We start from the raw sequence: 19,874 nt of genomic DNA, 5'->3' as shown, positions 1-19,874 counted from the left end.
CACCTGAAGAAGTGCTCCACTTTCTTCACTAAGCTTATCATCATGTTTGAACTCCACAGTGATTGTTTTGTCACAGTCTAGGCCGGCTAATTCCACATCTGTGGTGTTGCTCATGTAAAAAGCTCCAAAGAAATCTGTTGCGCGAATACCTGGGAGGCAAGAGAACACGTGGTAAGAAATCCTTTAGAGTCCATCATTCCAGAAAGCTACCACTGAGCAAAAGGGATTGATACTGGCAGTATAGGGCATCCTAACTTTCACAGGTTCGAGCGCTAGACCCCTGCACACTCCTAAAATCCAGACAGCATCTTCATACGTACGTACCAGTGCTTGTGCGGACCCTCATTACAGCATCGAAGCCCACTTCTTTCTGAACATCTCTGCGCAAATCGTTCAAGAAGCGTTCCTGATCCGTTTCCACCTAGCGTACACAGACAGACAGTAGGTGTCACACAAGAAGTATAGAGGTGCCCCAGGGATATTAAAAGTGGTACTAGCCTAGGATCATCTTGCTACACTCTCTCCAGGAACAAACCCTATCCCATTAAATTAACACACAAAATATGCAAGCACACCGGCAGTTTTAAAGAAACCCATTATCTGCAAGCTATACAATGATCCATTGGCTCCCCAGTTCATTTCTGGGCTCAATTTAAAGTGCTGGTTTTAACTTTAAAAGCCCTTAGGACCTTGGGACCAGGTTACATGAAAAATGGTCTTCTGTCATGCATATGGCCTTGGTCCAGTATATCTGAAGGAGCGTCTCCACCCCCATCGTTCTACCTGGACACTGAGGTCCAGCGCCGAGGGCCTGTGGAACGCCCTCCCACCAGATGTCAAAGAGAACAACAACTACCAGACCTTTAGAAGACATCTGAAGGCAGCCCTGTTTAGGGAAGCTTTTAATGTTTGATGTATTATAAAAAAATATTTTCCTTCCAGCAGCACCTTAAAGACCAACTAAGTTAGTTCTTGGTATGAGCTTTCGTGTGCATGCACACTTCTTCAGATACACTTGAAACAAAAGTTGCCAGATCCCTCTATATAGTGAGAAGGTGGGGAGGGGTATTACTCGGAAGGGTGGTGGGAATGGGTGATTGGCAGATAGCTGTGATGAGCCTGTTGACGACTCTTAACGACTGCAATAGGTCTTACAGGAAAAAGCAAGGGGTGAGAAGGTGAAAAATGGCTTTGTCATGTATAATGAGATAAGAATCCAATGCAATGACCTATTGCAGTCGTTAAGAGTCGTCAACAGGCTCATCACAGCTATCTGCCAATCACCCATTCCCACCACCCTTCTGAGTAATACCCCTCCCCACCTTCTCACTATATAGAAGGATCTGGCAACTTCTGTTTCAGTGTATCTGAAGAAGTGTGCATGCACACGAAAGCTCATACCAAGAACTAACTTAGGTGGTCTTTAAGGTGCTACTGGAAGGAAAATATTTTTTTGTTTTGACTATGGCAGACCAACACGGCTACCTACCTGTAACTGATGTATTATAGTATTTTAATATTTTTTTGGAAGCCGCCCAGAGTGGCTGGGGAAGCCCAGCCGGATGGGCGGGGTATAAATATTATTATTATTATTATTATTATTACCTAAACCTGAAGCTTCTCTTAAGAGGTGCTGTTTTGTGCCCATTGCTGCCCTCCCCACAAAAATGAGGCAAGGTGGGTGGCTACTACAGAGAGAGAACTGGTGTCAGCAATCCAGTCATGGGAGGGGCCTTCCAGAGAGGAGACTCCTGGTGCCATCTTTATCGCATTTTGGCACAACATGAAGGCTGCTTGTTTCAAACAAACTAAAAATTCTGGGCCGTCATTCTGTAAGCTATGCTTTATTTTGTACTATTAAGATGGAAATTAAACCCCTACTTAGTGTATGCTGATTGGAGGAATTCACCTGAAAGCCAAGACACTCTTCTGAAAGAGTATCACTGCAAGAAACCATTGCTCTTTCTGTACATTTTTCATCTATCCATGACAAAATGTCAATTGAACATTTCATCATGTACAAATGATAAGTTAAATTGGACTACTGAGCCAACAGGTTTCAGAGAAATCATGAAGCAGGGCAGCGTCATTACTAAGAAACAACAAGAGAACTGTTCTTCATGTAACTGGTAAAGGCGTGTAGACGCCTAAAAAACCCAAACTGGTCCAATGAAAAAGTTAATCTAGCTTTTTATCTTCTCTCCTCTGAGATCAGCAGGGCAACTACTGTCTACTTAAATCATCTATATGGAGCAGGCATCAAATCAAAGATAGATCATACCTGGAAAAATGTGTACTTATAAAGGGAGCCACCTGTTTGATGAGGAACAACCCCCAAGGTAGCCACATCCAAATACTGATTTGGGAAAAGGAAGAGATCCACACAGCAGCCTTGTGCTACACATTCCTTGGCTAAGTTGTTATAGAAGTTTGTCTGAGGCTGAAAGAGAGTCTAGGGAGGCAAAGGGGGGAAAAGAGCAGAGAGACAAGAAATAAGATTAATAATTGACAATTTCTGATGCAGCAGGTTTACGGTCTGCTCTCTATTCCTGATCATGTGACAAAAAAGAAGCAAAATGTCTAGCTGTGATGTCCAGCAGTACATCTGGAACATTAAAACGTTCTACCTTCAATGATGACAATGTTGGAACACTCCACACAAGGCCAGCTTTGCAAGACCCTTGATGAATTTTTCAACCAGTTTTTAGCAAAGTTTCTTAATGTAAAATATTTTTACAGCATGCTTTAAGCTAAAGATTTACAAATTGATTTACAACTTAGCAAATATAATAAATCACAATTTTGAAACCTAAAAAAACCTACCACCCACAATTTAAGAGCACAAAATATCACTAAAATCAGAACTAGATAAACAAGTAACTCAAGTAACCTGCAAAAGGAAGTAAGGTCCTCTACAGAGTTTTTTGATCCAGCATCTCAGGTTTTCCAAGGCTTACACTACAGTGATACCTCTGTTTTCGAATGTAATCCGTTCTGGAAGACCATTCAAGTTCCGAAACATTCAAAAACAGAAAACTGAAAATGGAAGCCTCAACATGGAAGTCGTGTGGCATGTTTGACTTCCGAGGGGCATTTGAAAACCGAAGCATTTACACCCAGGTTTACGGTATTCGAAAACCGAAATGTTTGTCAACGGAGACGTTCAAAAACCGAGATACCATTGTACTGCTATATTCTAATACAGCGGTCAGCACAAATTTACTGCGCCTCGGGCCGGTGTCTCCAGCGCTGATCACGCGGTGGGCCGGAGGGCGGGGGAATGTGTGCCCATATGTGTATACAAACGCTATTTCTGGCCCACTTCCGGGTCGGAGGAGCACCGGAAATAGCTTGTGCGCATGTGCACAGGCCTCCTCCAACCTGGATGTGCACAGGAAATAACACTTGTGCATGCGCACAACCTATTTCCGGTGCTCCTCCGACCCGGAAGTGGGCAGCCGCGCAGCACAGCACCGGTAAGAGCGGGCAGCAGCGGTGGGGGTTGCTGCGGGCAAGATAAACGAGTCCCTTGGCCCTTATTCGGCCCACGGGCCTTAGTTTGGGGACCCCTGTTCTAATAACTGCAGGTTATTCTTTGTTGTATGACTAATTACTGTCGTTTCTAGGATGCTACAAGGGTAGAAAAGAGGAAAGTTTAGGTGGGGAACTACTGGAAAGAGCTTTTTAAAAAAGATAATCCTGCCTGGCATGTCCTTTAAGAAACAAGCTACAGAAACCATTTTAGAATAAAACAAAACACTTTGCAAATAGCTCTGTTCTGAACTAGCAAGCTCAGCTCCTCTGCTCAGAATGGGAACTAGCAGGTCTGTGCACATCTTCCTGTTTAAAAAAAGGAAGGCTCTCTCAACAACTCTCTTCCCAAGTGCTGTTCAGAGTACCTCAAGAGGCAGAGTGAATATTCATAGTTAAATGTTAAATTTGGTTCTAAGAATTCTGCTAAAACGTTTTACATATATAGGATTCTTTTTTTTCTTTTCTGACCGCTGAAAAAAAGTGACAACACATGCTTTCATACTAACTACTGCCTCTCTTGGGAATCACCACATTTAAAAACAATCATTTCATTTTTTTGCTGCAAGTTACAGCAGGGGGGTTACAACTAATGGAAGAGATCTATACAGCTTTCTGAACCGGTATGTCCCTCAAATGTTGAAAATGACCACATTGCTGAGAATTTCAGCTGATTTCCAGGAGAGAAAATAAGGCATGGTGTGTTTGTGTGAAATGTGCATCCTGTAAACAGGAAAGTATAAAGGAAGAAAAGCAGGCAGAGGAGTTAACAAGGAAATATTTTTCCTTAAATGAACCCACTGGTGAACAAAAGCCAAATGCAATCCACAGAACACAAGTCCCGCTACCTTTTCTTTATCAGTGTTTATCAGTTTCTTGTCATCTCTGTTCTTCAGCTTCCCTGGGGCCTCCGCAATAGGCAGTGATGTATGAAATATAAAGAGCTTGCCAGCACACTCTGCTGCCTGCAAGTAAGCATACAAAAGCCATTAAGTAAGACACAAATATAACCGAGGGACTCCGGGTTCAGCGACCCTGGGTCTGCCTTCAGCAACCATGTTCTCCAAACATACGTTGTTGTAAGATACTGAGTGCTGTCTGCTATAAAAAGCAATTCGGCTCCCCTACAAGTAGAACTAAGGCCTAAAATACTTGACATGGCCTGTCATCCAAGATAGTGCTCTATGCAGTCTCCTTACTCTCAACATGCTGCAATATGTATTCACATAAAGACTACTATGATTTCATCTTGGAGCCCCAGACGTTTGGCAAGGGAACAAAGAAACTAGAGCAAATGCTAGTAGCCACATGCTCATTACTGAAGCCCACCATATCTGCCCAGAAGCCTGACTGCTACCCCTGAAAGCAGAAGACTGAAGTTTTTCAATTACAAAATTTGGAAGGGAATAGTGGCCATATGAATGGGTGCGGGGGGGGGGGCACTTGGCAGCCCTCAGCTTTAACAACCAGCTACACATATACGGCTTGTACGCTTGTCAGATTAACTTAGTAGGTTTGCCAAAACTTCAGCATACCATTCAAACAGCTTTGAAGTCTGAGACTGCAAGAACAAGCTTTCAAAAGGGAAAACATAGCACCAGGTTTCTGACTGCCCATCTACAGTTCCTATAAATGCGCTCTCAGATAATTTAACTCCTTGAAAAAGAAAAGCACCCACCAAGAACCCTGTGGAAGCTCAAATACAAACAGATTTATTGTGTTGTAGGTTTTTGTGGACTAGAGCTCACTGTGATGCATGAAGTGTTGGCAGATTTTTGTATGTGCTTGCAAAATGGGTATGGGGGATGTAGACATTGGGACCAAAAGGCCATGAAGATGTACAGTGCTGTGATACTTCTATGTCAGGCTCAAAAGCATGGAAAAATCGTTCTTATCTTTGGAGACATACAATCCACAAAAGCTTACTGAGAAGTCTCATGACTGTGTTTGCTACCGCTGGTAATGAACAATTTTTAAAACAGTTCACTAGAAATGTATGGTAAGTGTGCAGTGATAGATTAAATTCTTGCTTTCAACGCATTCCTGAAACCCAACTCCATCTCCACTTTGTAAGATCCTCTGTGCTCATGGAACAGAATACCTCTTTGCTTTTTCCCGTTTTTACCAGTTAGACTATCCTATAAGTTGCAAGGCAAGCTGTAGTTAAAAAGCCACTTTTAATTGTAAATTAGTTACATTTCCATAAATGCTTCATACATTTATGACCTCCTCTCAACGCTTCAGCAACTTTACGAGGTGCTGGGAAAGAGGTTCCAATACTACAATACAAAATGAAGAGATGTTAGAAGTCAGTTTAGAATGCTGAACAAACCTTCAGAGCCTCCATGCCAGCCTGAATTACTGGGGCAAACACAGTTTCTGTTTCTCTTGTATCAGCAAACATTTCTGGTATCTGATCCAGCAAGCTGCAAATCAAGGAAGTGCAAGTCAAGAGACATGTAAAATTCACTAGGTCAATTCCAGTCAGTGGAAACTGATGCTTTGCAGATTAAAGATATGGCATGTTTGTTTGGCCATTTTAACAGCTTCTGGGAAAAGGTGCTTGCTTCCTTTCCCTGCATATGGAACAGCAGGTTTTGGGTCATGTATTCACCTTCTTTTTCCAATTGCCTGACCTTTTTTCAGGGGAGGCTCCTTCTACGGGCAAAGTGGGACAAAGCCCTGCCAAGATTCTGAACCCCCTCCCCAAGGCCCTGTCACACAACAAAAGACCAAGGCTGAGAGCAGAGGGAATTCCAGAGAACAAGTGTGACAGCAGGGACCCATTCCGAACCAAGATGCCAAGCACCTGTACAACTGTACTGTCGTCTGGACAGATCAGGACTTCCAAACACACTACTCAGGCTTGTGCCCTGGAGAGGTCACTTTTGGTGAAGCAAACACAGCAAACTGCTTAGATGTTCACTATTTATTTGCAAGGCAGAGGAGGAGGACCTCACAGGGAGTCACTGCCAAGGCTCTGCCATTGTGACCTCCTGGACTCCACCCAGGAGCCCCTCCTAGGTGCCACCAACATCCACTGTACTTTTTCTATATCTATAAAGGAAGGCAGTGCAAGCTCTCACAACAGAGGGTAAACCAGCCCACCACAAGAGGTGCTCCCTTTCTCTACCTCATCCTCAAAAACCACAATTATTTTTATGGGTTTTGATATTTAATACATCATTTTCTTTAAGCTTATGTACGGGCAAAAGAACCTTAGAAATATGTGTTCCACGATAGCTACTGTATGTAACAGGACATACAAACCATTGATTGATCTGTACCAGCTCCTACTTACCTAGTGAAAACTGTGCGGGATTCATTAACATTCACCAGGAAACCATCGAGCAGAGGGACAAACATATCTGCTACATCTGACACAACCATCATTTGTGGCTGCCCCAGGGAGCTCTTCACATTATAGAAGTGCAGAACTTTGTTGTAGGTGACAAAGCCCACACGGATGGCTGATTCTTCCATGTTTCCTTCTCTGTTTTCCCCAAAAAGGAAAAAAAGGGGGAGAATAAATTAAATACGCCATGAAAACACACATGCAAAGTAAAGCAGTGTAAGCTCAAATAACAGTGGCACCATATAATTCTGCTCCAGATTCTACAAGCAGCATTCAACTGAAAATTCCTAGCAGATAAAGAAAATATAGGTACCCCTGCCAGTCATGACCGACTCTAGGGTTGTGCGCTCATCTCACTTAAGAGGCCAGGAGCCGGCGCCGTCCGAAGACACTTCCGGGTCACGTGGCCAGCGTGACGAAGCTGCACTGGTGAGCCAGCACCAGTGCCGCACACGGAAATGCCATTTACCTTCCCGCTATAAAGCGGTACCTATTTATCTACTTGCACTTAGGGGTGCTTTCGAACTGCTAGGTGGGCAGGAAAAGAAAATATACAAATAAATAAAACAAACCATACAATTGTCAAATGCTCCCACCTTGTGAGTATTTTATTGAGAGGCAAATCACTAAACATTTTCTAACTAAATAAATGAGCAACGCAGTTATGGTTCCACACAATGAGAATGTCTTGGGAAGCTTGCATTCCACATTCATCCTACTCATTCCTTTATAATGGTTACCTGGGCAGGTAGTCCAGGAGCGTCTTCAACTCTTCACAGATCAGCCTTACCAAGCCACTTCTTATTGCATTGTATGATACATCAATCATGAAAATATAAGCAGGGGGGTTGGGATACTTGTTATTCTGACAAGAGAAGAAGAAAACACCATCACTAAGCATTTATTATTAACATGTATTTCGCACATTGAACACAAAAAATTGTATAGAGTTCAATCTGCAACTAGTTCCACTTCCGTTTTCCACTGTTGCCTTGATAACTATGCTTCTTATGCCAGTGATAGGGGGAAAAAATCACATCATGATCCTTAGCATCACCGCACTAGAACGAAGTGGGTAATTATAAAGAACCTGGTAGGATGTATGTCCTGAGTGAGAATTCCCAAACATATATTACACATTCAGAGAGCAAAGTTGCTTTCCCAGTGGTTTTTCTACAGATTGAAACCCTCTTCCCTTGAGAACTCAAAGGAAGAGAATGACCAATGCACCAGTAAAAGAAAAACATGTGAGAGCATTCCTCAGCTGATGTCCGGGACAGGATCTCCTAAGCTCATTAAATGCATGCAAAGAGTTTAAGAGCCTAGAGTCCAGCTCTTAGGTAAGCAAACAACTACAGTGGTACCTCGGGTTACATAGGCTTCAGGTTACAGACTCCGCTAACCCAGAAATAGTGCTTCAGGTTAAGAACTTTGCTTCAGGATGAGAACAGAAATCGTGCTCCGGGGGCGCGGCGGCAGCAGGAGGGCCCATTAGCTAAAGTGGTGCTTCAGGTTAAGAACAGTTTCAGGTTAAGAACAGACCTCCGGAACGAATTAAGTACTTAACCTGAGGTACCACTGTACTTTGTGTACTTTGCCTTCTAGTTTCAAAAATCTGACAGTGGTAACCTGGTGCAGTGCTGGTTTGTATTGTGTTATTTGGGTTATCATCAAGAAAATACTTTTTTCTCCCTTGGCAGAATTAAGGACTTCAAGAACAAACCCATAAAAGTCTACTGCTCCTACCTTGAGCAATGGGGCAAAAGTGACGTTTACTTAAGACAACACTGTGCTTACAAGTCATCGTACCTTGCAGTAGTCAACAGTTGCCAAGAACTCATAGGACCCCAATGATAACTCAGGTCTGTCATAGTAGTCCACCCGCCTGCCCGTGTGATCCAAGTGCTGGAAGTACTGAGATGGCACTAAGGAAAGGGGAAGGGGAGAAGAAAAGAGAGAAGCTCAAATACATGCAATTTCCTAGATGGGTAACCATGATGTTTACCATGGTAAGGAAGGGCACTCCAGGTACCAAAGCAGGAAGATTTTGATAGACACTTGGGAAAACACCACCAGTAAGAAAGAAACTGCAACTATCAAAAGCCTCCTGGATCCAGTTTATTGCGATTTGGCCAGCTATGGGCCAATTTCATGCATGACATTTCCTATTTTTGTCACTTACCCGGACCGCTTTAAATAATGGAGCAGTTCCATGTTAATGAATATTGCAGTCAGCCAATTACGCAGGGATTCTCATGAAACTGAAATTCCCTGATTCTTATGTGTATACTCACAAACCAAGTCTTAGTATAGGCACAGCATGGAAAGAAGAGTCTGCTACAACCAGTGTTACCTAATCAGGTCTGCAGGTATACTAAAACTGAAGAATGCTGTACATATACACAGGTTTGATGCACAGACTTGCTCCAAAGTTTAGGAATACTTAAAGCAAGAAAAATTGCTCAAGAATCTAGTGGCATGTCTCTTCAGCTAGAGCATTTTAATTGATTTGCCCAGAATTTTACTATTACCATTAAACTACGGATTTGTTATACCACCATTAGATAACCGTCTTTGCACTTTTTTCCGGCCGAAATAGAACCATCTCCCTCCCCACCCTCTAGAACTGCTTCTTAATTGAAAACTCTTACCCTCAGTGACACAACTACAGAAGCAGCATTGAAATCTTCTTCCACCTTCAATGAATTGCATAAAAGGGCACATGTAGGCTTTACACCTATTGCATCGGATAGGGCCTGATTCTCCATGGTCTACCAAATACGGAGGAGCCTGGAAAAAAACGGGGGGAAAGACATTGGTGCTATTTAAAGTAGCTTCCCTTTTCCTCAACAGGTGATATCTGGGAGCATGCCTTCTGCCACTTTGCTCTAGCATTCATGTCAGCAAAGCAACTTGCCTTTTCCTACATCTGTCCTGTAATATAAGATCAGCTGTGTAAGACTATACCAAGCAGCAAATCCCTTATCTTTTCTTATCATGCTCTCCGTCCCAAGAAAAGAAAACCCATTCTTTAGCATAACTTTTAGCGTAGCTAAAAGCTTACAAGCTCCTTGCTTGAAACAACTTATGTTTGATTAAGAGCATCTTACTCTTAAGAGGTAAGAAATATGGACCCATTTTTATTCATATTAGAGAACCAGAATCCATACTTGTGTTTATAAAAAATATGTAGTGTGCTGCCATTGCAGAGGCTATAAATGAAGCCCTTAAGGCAGCAAGTACCCCTTTTCATGGCCTCCAGAAGCCTCCTTGCACTAAGCAGCAAACATCTCTAAAGGACAGGTGCAACATTTCAACCATTCTGAAAGCTGGGTTTTGCTAGTCTCACTTTAACACCCCTTCTCCTGGATACTTCTGAACATTAACTGATTCAGTGTCTTATTTCCCCTAACAGGTGGGGGACACAGCTGCCAGACAAGTCCCTGGACACTGGAAGCAACACCTGCCAATTTTTAAAAAAGTATTGCATAGCTAGGCTCTGCATGAAGCTATCAAAAGGCTTTCGGGCGGCCACTGCAAAACCTTCCCCTTCCCTCAATAAGCATCGGCTTCTAAAAACCAGTTCATCAGCCTGAGATAGGAGACTACTGAATTAGATTAATAGCTCTTTTTGAAAGCGAAACATCTGTCCAGCTTTCATTTCTCTACAGATAGTTTTTTTTGGCTTAAAGGGTTTGAATGGCTGAAACAGGTTGTAGAAAAAATTGGGTTTCATTGTGCTGTCATGCTCTAATGCGACCTAAGGCAGGGATATGCAGCGAACAGTCTTGTTCAGCTTTTCATTCACTCCTATGGGATAAAGTAAAGCACTGGACTTTGGTAACAAAATCTGCAGCATTCCCCTATGACTTGGGGACAGTGGGCAGTAAATATGATGTCAGGTCTGGGGACACAGCTTCAATGACTCCACTAGGAGCCTTAAAATGCATTCCCAATTGTTCCTTGAAAAGCAGGACTTAGGTTCTGTGCCTTTTAAATTTTGCACCAAATCCAAACCCTGATGGAATTGGTTTTACTTGGAGCTCTTTACTTAGGAGTGGAGCCAATCCCTGCCAAAAAGGGTGCATGAGATCAGTGCCAAGGCTCAGTGGCTTCAAGTTGGATGCTAAGGATCTGGCCTACCGGGCTGAAAAGCTTCCCCACTCCGATCTAGATGTTAAAGAGGATGGGCAACACATTGGAACCTTGTGGAACATGACACAAATGTTTGAATTAAAGATTGCTAGTGCTTAGGTAATAAACACAAGCACATAACACTGCACAGCAAATAATTTTGAACATCTACTTGAGCACTTTTATTTGGATAGATTCATTAACTAGCAGTGCTAAAAGTATGAGTGGTGACAAAACAAACAGGTGCTACTGACAAACTTGCTATTTTATCTGAAGGGTCAGGGATATCAGTCTCACCTCTTCTGCAGGAAGCACAGCCAACGGTTTTATGACTGCAGCAAGAGGAACTTGCGACTGCTTGGCCATATCTGAGGTGCATGGGATATTATAGGACGTACATCTTATGTAGCGGGGACTGGCATTACCTGAAAAACAGAGAAGAAGAAAATCAAAACTCTATCCATACATCAACACCAACAAATCACTTTATTTCAATGACTTATATCCCAACTCTTCAGTTTTTACACTCAAGGGGGACTAACAGTCACATATTGCTAGTCACCATCCACCTAACCTTGGGGCACAGGGGAACCTGGAGAAGGACCTCTGAAGAATATACTGGCATGCAGGCAATTTCAAGTGGAAGAAGGGACTCCTGTGTGTATGGACATTAGGGTTCGCAGCCAGGATGTCGGTGACTAGCACTGATATATCTAGTTATATGAAATAGTAAGGGAAATACTCAGATTAATCTATGATTTGGACTTAACCCTATGAAATTGATTATTTCAATGAAATCTCATGTCATAATAAGCTAATCAATTTTAGAAAAGCACCCATGTGCGACTAACACCAAAGGGTATTATGCAACTTCAGAAACTAAAACTTTTCTTGCAAGTCAAGCCCCCACTCCAACATGCTGTTTTTAATACTGTGGTTCTCAGGAACCTCTAGCTTTGTCTTATTTTTTTAACTTAATATATTAATCACCTTTTATTTCATAATGGAACACACACCAGGTTCCCAGGCAGTCTCCCATTCTGGTACTGATAAAATCCAAGCCTACTTAGCTTTATGCATAGTTCCTGCATCAGGGGCCTGTTGTCTCTTTACAGCTCTGACACATTTATTTTAAAAAACCTGTTTACTGTGTTCATGTTCAGGTTGAGTTAGTTGTTCTGAACACAAACAGTATGAGCACCTTCAAGTATCACTTGAATCTATGTGATCACAGTCTCTATGACAAAAGGCCATGTTGTTTTCCTTCTTTTTTCCGGCAATGACTGCTACTTATCTTTGACTGTAGCTCATGAGAGACTTTGTTGTCTTTACTGCAAAAGACTAGCACGGCTAGACCTATGGAAAATCTTTGGTTAGGTGAACATTTTACCTTGATCTTTGACCAAAAAATTGGTAGTGACAAGGGGTGGGACTTGCCCACGGACTCCAGTGATGAATGGCTCTGACCCACGATTATTCCTGTCATCTTCAATTACCTGGATCTAAAATGGTAAGCAGAAAGTTAGTGGTACAGTGGACGCTGCGCAAAAACTGGTGATAATGCAACTTTCAAGTTTAGCGGTAGCCAAAGATTTGCAATCGATCACTAAATAACAACTACGTATGGTTTAGGAGTCTATCATTTTGCTTTTGCTGAGGATTTTGGGGATAAGTAAATAGTCAATTTGAAGATAATACAATTGGCATGTTAAACTCTACATTTCCAGATATTAAGTCCACTAATCTAAAAATCCCGGGCCCAAGGAAGTTCCTGCTCATTGCTCATCAGCAACTTTTGTTGCAAACTGCCTACGCAGCAGGGTCTGAGAATTTATCGCCCAAGAATTTTGGCAGTATTTTGGCAGCACTGTAGTTTGCCATGTCCCAGTACGCTTGTTTTCAAAAGGTGATTCAAGTTAAGATGATAAACAACAAGACAAAACCAATACAGTGGCAAATTTAAGAACTCGTGAGAGTTAAGCTTTAGTTTTCACCGAGATAACTTGCGTATGGGCTGTGCCACTTCTGAATGCAGGTGTGAGTGATATAATGAATTGATTCTCAAAACAAGACAAAATCCACCTAAAAGCTTCACATCAGGAAGAAGGCTAAGTTGGGTGCTAATTTACACCCAGCCAGACTAATTCTTCCCTCCCACTTCTCATCTTACTATGGCCATTCTGGGCAATCTGGACGTACTAATCCCAATGTCTGGAAAGGAATTCCCACATCTGTCAAGCCACCACAGTCTTTGGCAAGCTGCTTCTCCAAAAATGCACTTCTGCAAAGCCCTTTCAGGTCCACTTATCAGGCACCTGTCCTCACATTTTCCCAGATTGCAATCTCAGGTTACCATTCATACTACCCTGAGTTCAGTTCGAATCTAAGAACAATCGTGCCATTAAGCAATAGTTGGTTAACCACAGTAGTTGCTGGTCTGTAACCCAAGGAGCGGCCACAAGTTTTTAAAATCTGGATAATCCTGCTTTCAGCCCTTCAACATAAAACAATAAGGCAAGTTAAAATGGTAATGTAATATTATTTGAAACTACTTTCCACCTATTAGATTACAAATATGTACTTGTTCTTCCAAAAAAAGTTATAGAAAAGATGATATTCTCTGGCAATCCACCGCTGTATGGCTTTTAAGTACTAGGATGGAAATCTACTTCACCTTGCGAATGAGGACATTCAACCCTCCCTTTCCCTTCATGTCTTTATTCCTTTGCTAGTATGCCTCCTATGACAAGAGCACTAATAAATACCCTTACACTTGGGTCTGAAACACACCAATGAAGAGGCTGCGTACAAAAGGTGAGTGACCATGCTGGGAAGATACTACAAACTAACTGAAGTTGTTAACACCACTGAGGAGATTCTAGTGTTGTGAACCAACTTCAGCCTGTTCAAGACACAACATCGCAGGGGCAATAGACAAGCCACACTGAAAAGTTTAATTGCAAACCAATTTGCAATTTGTCATTTTGTCTGTTACTGAAATAGTATTGTGATGGACTATCTTTCATTAATAAACCATATTCAATAAACTGCTGCCTAAGCGAGACATTACAGTAGAAAATTCAATGTATTTATCATCTCCATTTCCTCTCAAATATACACGCATGAACTTCTTGTATTAGGAGGGAAATTAGTTAAAATAATGACTTCTGAATCTCACAAAAAAATTAAAACTTGAACCCTTTTTTAAATGTAACAGAATGACATAAATAAAATGAGTTTTAGGACTTCTGTCCAGGAATATTATACAGGTTATGCACAAATCCACTGGAAATTTCCTCTTAGTTCAGTGGGCCTTGTGAAAAAGCACACCATTCATTTCAGAAGCGCAGGACTGAAAGAGAGTTCCAAGTGGATTATGCCAAATTCAATGCTGAATTCATAATTATTCATAGTGCAAAACTGACAAATGTAATATTCAGAAGTATTTTGCTTATAAATTACTTAATTTCAAGAAGGAAATACCACTTCATTACCTTATAATGCCAAACTTCTATTGCCCCTTGATTTGTGGTGTGAAGAGGATTTCAAAGTTCATGATATTTTATTCTACTTATTGTAATGTTGTGAGCAGAAAGAGAGGGGTGGGATAAAGATGAAAGACTAACACCAGGGGGTAGTTAGCAAGAGTAAGATTATTTTGCAGACACAAACAAGCAGCCACCAACATGCAGACAATAGCAGACAGAGAGACACCGCACTTACTGGGCTAGGAATTGCATCTGGATCTATTCTGTGTCTGGGTTTCTGCTGAGGTGGCAGCTCATTGAGTTGCTTTTTTTTTGTTTTAAAAAAGAAAAAAGAAGTAAAATTGCCACAAAAAGGGAAAGAGAGAGAATAGTAAAACAAAACTAACAAGCAATGTTACTCCTGTTTCCATCACTGTTAGATATATGTATAATGGACAACAGTTCATGCAACAAGAGGTGAAACAACATTACCATCTTCAGTTCTACTTGTTATTTCCACATCTTGCTCCCTCACTAGAAATGTACTTAAAATGAGCACTATTCTTGACCAAGCTGGCAGCTTACATGCTTGCTCAGTTCAACTTTGGAGAACGACAGGCTCAAGAACATGCAACTCCTTTTGAGATGTCAATTAAAGGAAGAGCACAGAAGGAAGCAAAGCTACTAACATATCTCAAAGTTTTCAAGCTGCAGGTTCAGGGTTACAGCAAAGGAGGCTGTAGCTTCATCCTTCACAAGTATAAGTTAGCACGATAGCATAAAGCTGGACATACAAAGAGCTACTCTGGAAAAATAGCTGTCACTGTCACTGCTTTAACTGCCTGTAGTTGTGGCCTTTGGAACAATGGATTCACAAAACCCCACTGGAATTGAGAGGATAAAAGACCAGCACACCAGAATTTAAAGCAAGCAGACGCTCTGTACAACTGGATAGACGGCTGTGGTGTTCCCTAGAACTCTCATATGTGAGTTGCAATACATAAAACTTAAGAACAAATCCTCATGTTTTCACACCAGGGTTCATGCAAGTCCTACATTCACTGGCTGGCAAAAAACTACATGCCCTTGGGCATGGGCACGTCAAGCTTACTCTCCCACATGAACACCTGATCTTGGTACCTGGTAACAAACTGTTTTTGAAACTCCCCTTAATTTCAAAAAGGCGTGTCTTCAGGCCAGGCAGCACTGAAGTATGGAGACTGGTGTTCAAGGCACCCAAACCCAAAGCGCCCTTAAGAATTCTGTAATTCTCCCTTAAGATTCATGCAGTTCTTTGGATCCAGACTGCGCTGTGCAGCTGTTTTGCACAACATGGCCTTAACCTAGCAAGGGTCATTATATGCTAGAAAACCGACCAAATGCCATTCTGCTACAACTCGAGTAGCGGCATAATAGCCCGCCATAAGCAAAGTTAAGTTGCTTAGCCCTATTTCGCAAGTTCAAAGAAGCCATTCAAAATACTGTTTTACTAACATTAACATACTCCAACCGAGGCCAATCACGTGGAAAAAGATATGAACTAGATCACAGTAGTTCCTGTGATCCTTTCCCAGGTAGTGTAATTGCAGGGCTTGCTGCAGATGATTATTATCTTGTGATAATCCAGTTGATACGCTACATTTCTTTATATAAGTATACAGAGATGGTCAGGATTGCCAATAACAGTAGTGCATAGGCATGCCTTGTTCTGTTTAAAACGAGCAAGAATGAAACAAATTGATAGAAGCTACAAAGAAGCAGGTTTTTAATCTTCAGAATCACTTTCTAGGATAGGATATTTATTTCTAAAATGGATACAACTTACTGGACTAGGAATGGAGTCTGGATCTAGACGTTTTGGTGGAGGTGGCTGTGGAGGTCCAGGCTGACTCCCATAATTTGCTGGCCCAGGGTAAGCTGGCCCATAGTTTGGCTGGGTACCTCTATTCTGTCCAAAGGACCCTGAAAAATATATGTGCTAGATTTAAGTATGCAATAGAATTAAAATAAATTCAACTTTGATCGTAAACACATCTCCACAAAAGCACCTATAACCACTTTTCAATACATATTATTCCAAGATTCTGATGATACAAATTTCAAATTATGATTGATGCTTAAAATCCCCATAGAAAAGAAAGCAGAGGCGTATTTACTAGTTTTATTAGGGAAGTACATCCCACAGGAAAAGAAAACAATTTTTCTATATGCCACGGCAATCACCAGAATAGTTCTCGCTAGTAAAGGGAAAGGTGAGACAATAACCACAAAAGAAAACTGGATATGTAAATTAAGTGAATTTATAGAACTGGCAAAGTTAACAGCAGCCATAAGGCCCCAGAAAAATCAAATATTAAGATTACAATGGCAATGTTTTGAGGAATATATGGAAAAACACTGCTCTACAAAGAATACCGTATTTTTCGCTCTATAACACGCACCCGACCATAACACGCACGTAGTTTTTAGAGGAGGAAAATCCGTAGGCATGCCACCCGTAGGCATTCCCTCCATAACACGCACAGACATTTCCCCTTACTTTCTAGGAGGAAAAAAGTGAGTGTTATGGTGCAAAAAATACGGTACATTGATATGCATGGATTAAGTATGTAAAGTATAAGAATATAGATCAGAAATAGATTTAAGACGTATTACCTAAAGAATGCAATGACAATATTCAAATTTGAACTAAAAGAAGTCGAGTCGTGGTGGAGGGAAGTCACGGGGGGGGGTGTACGGTTTATGTTTGTAATGTAGGGTATATATGTGTTTTGTTTTGATTTCTTTTGGTCGATTTTGTATCAGCATTTGTTTGTTTATTTTACTTTTTTTCCTGTATCATTTATCAAGAAATAAATTTTTTAAAATTCAAAAATTTCAATTATGATTTAGTTATATGACTAAGAATGAAACCAATTTTAAGATGCCTGATAAACATACCTGCAGACAGATTTTTCAATACTGTAAAGTTCAGTAAGGAAAATCAGCTTGAAAAGGCACCCCTTTCCCCAATAATTTCTGTTTCATTGCCTTACACTGCTCTATCCTAATGCATTCCAAATAACTCCATGGTGAAACAACTATGCAAGTAGAATGAAAAGGGTTGGAATCCAGAGAAACTTAGTCCCACTTTAGCCTCTCTGAAACTAAAGGAATAAGTTAGCCGTGGCTAACTTAAGTCTCAGTGATTTCAACAGGAGCAATGCTATGGCAGAGTTTCTCTAGCTCCAACCTATTGCGCATATCGCATCTCTGCTGGCAGATTTTGCATTCCTTCTTCAGAAGTTTCATACACAGAACTATGTGTGTTTGGTAGCCACAAGACTTAACAATCCAGTTCTGTACACCAAGTAATCCAAAAACAGCATGATTCTGAGTATAGAGAAAAAAGGACCTGCCAAAAGATAAAAAGACCTCCCCAAAGAGAAGCAAGCAGTTCTTATACAGGTTGAAAGCAACTTTCCAACTCACTGTTCACTGAGCTAGGAAGCAAAGAAAACTCAACTTTGGAAGTCTCCATCAGAGGAATGTAGGAAAAAACAGTAGCTGATTAACAAGCCAATCCCCACCTTTATATTTAGGTTTTAAAATCCACAGGAAAAATATATTTGTTTAAACAACTACAGAAAAAAACCTTGATGCAATAACAGCAATCAGAACCACCCTGTACATGAAGGGTAGAGAATGTGATGTATTTTAAAGACCTCACTACAAATTAGCACAGACAAGTGTTATAACAAGTGTTAAAACTCAATTGACTTTTATTCCTTAGCAATGTACTGAACATACCATTCTGCTGCAGTGCATATCCTGGTTGGGAAGGATGGCTGGGAGGTGGTCCTTGCAAGCCCGCCATTGGTGGTCCAAGGGGTGGCCCAGTCATAGCTGGCTGAGGTGGTGGTGAGGTCACATGGTTTGGCTGGGAAGTGAGTGGCCCAGTAGCTGCTTGTCCCGGTAATGATGTCCCCTGCATCGGGGGAGGCCTTGAAACTCCTGCAGCAGGAGGGTAATTGGAAGCACCGACCCCAGAAGATGAAGGCGGCGGGGCAAACCCAGGAGCTTGATGGGAGAGGTTCAGGGCTGACGGAGGACCAGAAATAGCAGGCTGTGCCATAGGAAGACCCTGAGACAAGGTGGTAGGAGGCAATCCGTGGGGCACAGCAGGAGGTGGCGGTCCTTGGCTTGAATAGGGCACATACTGCCCAGATCCACTCGAAGTAAAACTTCCTGAGGCAGGAGGGACTGATGTTGGCGGACCTGAGGAGAAGAAGTTAATTATGCTCACATCTTGCTTTATAAAAATGTTGTTCTTCTCCCAGTGTGCATAAGGTGTTTTAGTAAACTAGCCCCTCATCCCTGGATCCAAAGTTATTTCAAGGTGGAGAGAGATAGAAAAAAAACAGAAATTGAGGTGCTTATTAACAAGCAGTTTTTACCATTCACTTTCATGATTACCGATACCAATACTTGGTATTCGTCACCGGACCTTATGGTATCCTATGGTAAGAAAACCATTGTAAAGAGCTACTTATCAAAACATTCAGTTTTAAGAATGGAGTGGAAGTGAGAGCATGATGAAGTTGCAGTTTTCCCACTTGAATTTTGCCCTGAGCTCTTTGGATGAATGACGGTATACTTTTTTTTTTTAACTACTACTACTACTACTACTACTACTACTACTACTACTACTGGGATGCAGGTGGCGCTGTGGGTTAAACCACAGAGCCTAGGGCTTGCTGATCAGAAGGTCGGCGGTTCGAATCCTTGCGACGGGGTGAGCTCCCATTGCTCTGTCCCTGCTCCTGCCAACCTAGCAGTTCGAAAGCATGTCAAAGTATAAGTAGAGCGTTTCCGTGCGCTGCTCTGGTTCTCCAGAAGCGGCTTAGTCATGCTGGCCACATGACCCGGAAGCTGTATGCCAGCTCCCTCGGCCAATAAAGCAAGATGAGCGCCGCAACCCCAGAGTCGGTCACGACTGGACCTAATGGTCAGGGGTCCCTTTACCTTTACCTTACTACTACTACTACTACTACTACAGTTGTTGTTGTTATTATCTTTAGTGGAGCTGAAATAAAGGCCAAACATAACAAACTTTATGTGCATTTAAATGGGCTGTCTCTGCAGTTCTCAGAGATTCTTTTAATATGAATACCCCAGATTACTTTGACTGGTATCTGAGTAGCCCCACTTAAATCAATAGTTTTAGTGGATCTACTGCGAGTATGACCTACGCTGGATTATCAACCTTAGTTAATTTAGTTGGTCCTTTTTCCTTGCTTAATATCTTGGAGCCATTTTATATATTATACTACTTGAGTTCCAATTACGAGTTGTTCTGACAGCATGCAATAGTTGCAACACAGGGACCTGCTTTATTGCATTTTATA

The 19,874-nt window shown here is 41.7% G+C and overlaps 1 protein-coding gene across 4 annotated transcripts in view; it reads right to left on the bottom strand.

Annotated features, from left to right (window-relative positions):
• SEC24C (SEC24 homolog C, COPII coat complex component) overlaps positions 1-19,874 on the bottom strand; it is a 40,644-nt gene that overhangs the window by 8,850 nt on the left and 11,920 nt on the right. For 2 of the 4 annotated variants that reach the window (XM_053388008.1, XM_053388010.1), the window contains 14 exons: positions 18,277-18,744; positions 16,313-16,449; positions 14,744-14,812; positions 12,411-12,522; positions 11,318-11,445; positions 9,538-9,676; positions 8,696-8,811; positions 7,627-7,751; positions 6,833-7,024; positions 5,864-5,957; positions 4,380-4,496; positions 2,282-2,452; positions 325-421; positions 4-149 (listed from right to left, as the gene is read on the bottom strand). In XM_053388008.1, the coding sequence (XP_053243983.1) occupies positions 4-149; positions 325-421; positions 2,282-2,452; positions 4,380-4,496; positions 5,864-5,957; positions 6,833-7,024; positions 7,627-7,751; positions 8,696-8,811; positions 9,538-9,676; positions 11,318-11,445; positions 12,411-12,522; positions 14,744-14,812; positions 16,313-16,449; positions 18,277-18,744 (2,111 nt within the window). The remainder of the gene's footprint in view (positions 1-3; positions 150-324; positions 422-2,281; positions 2,453-4,379; positions 4,497-5,863; positions 5,958-6,832; positions 7,025-7,626; positions 7,752-8,695; positions 8,812-9,537; positions 9,677-11,317; positions 11,446-12,410; positions 12,523-14,743; positions 14,813-16,312; positions 16,450-18,276; positions 18,745-19,874) is intronic. The other 2 variants (XM_053388009.1, XM_053388011.1) reach the window with 1 other exon arrangement.

Source organism: Podarcis raffonei, chromosome 5 (genome assembly GCF_027172205.1).
Source record: "Podarcis raffonei isolate rPodRaf1 chromosome 5, rPodRaf1.pri, whole genome shotgun sequence".
Taxonomy (NCBI): Eukaryota; Metazoa; Chordata; class Lepidosauria; order Squamata; family Lacertidae; genus Podarcis; species Podarcis raffonei.
This window is presented reverse-complemented; position numbering and strand designations above follow the sequence as displayed.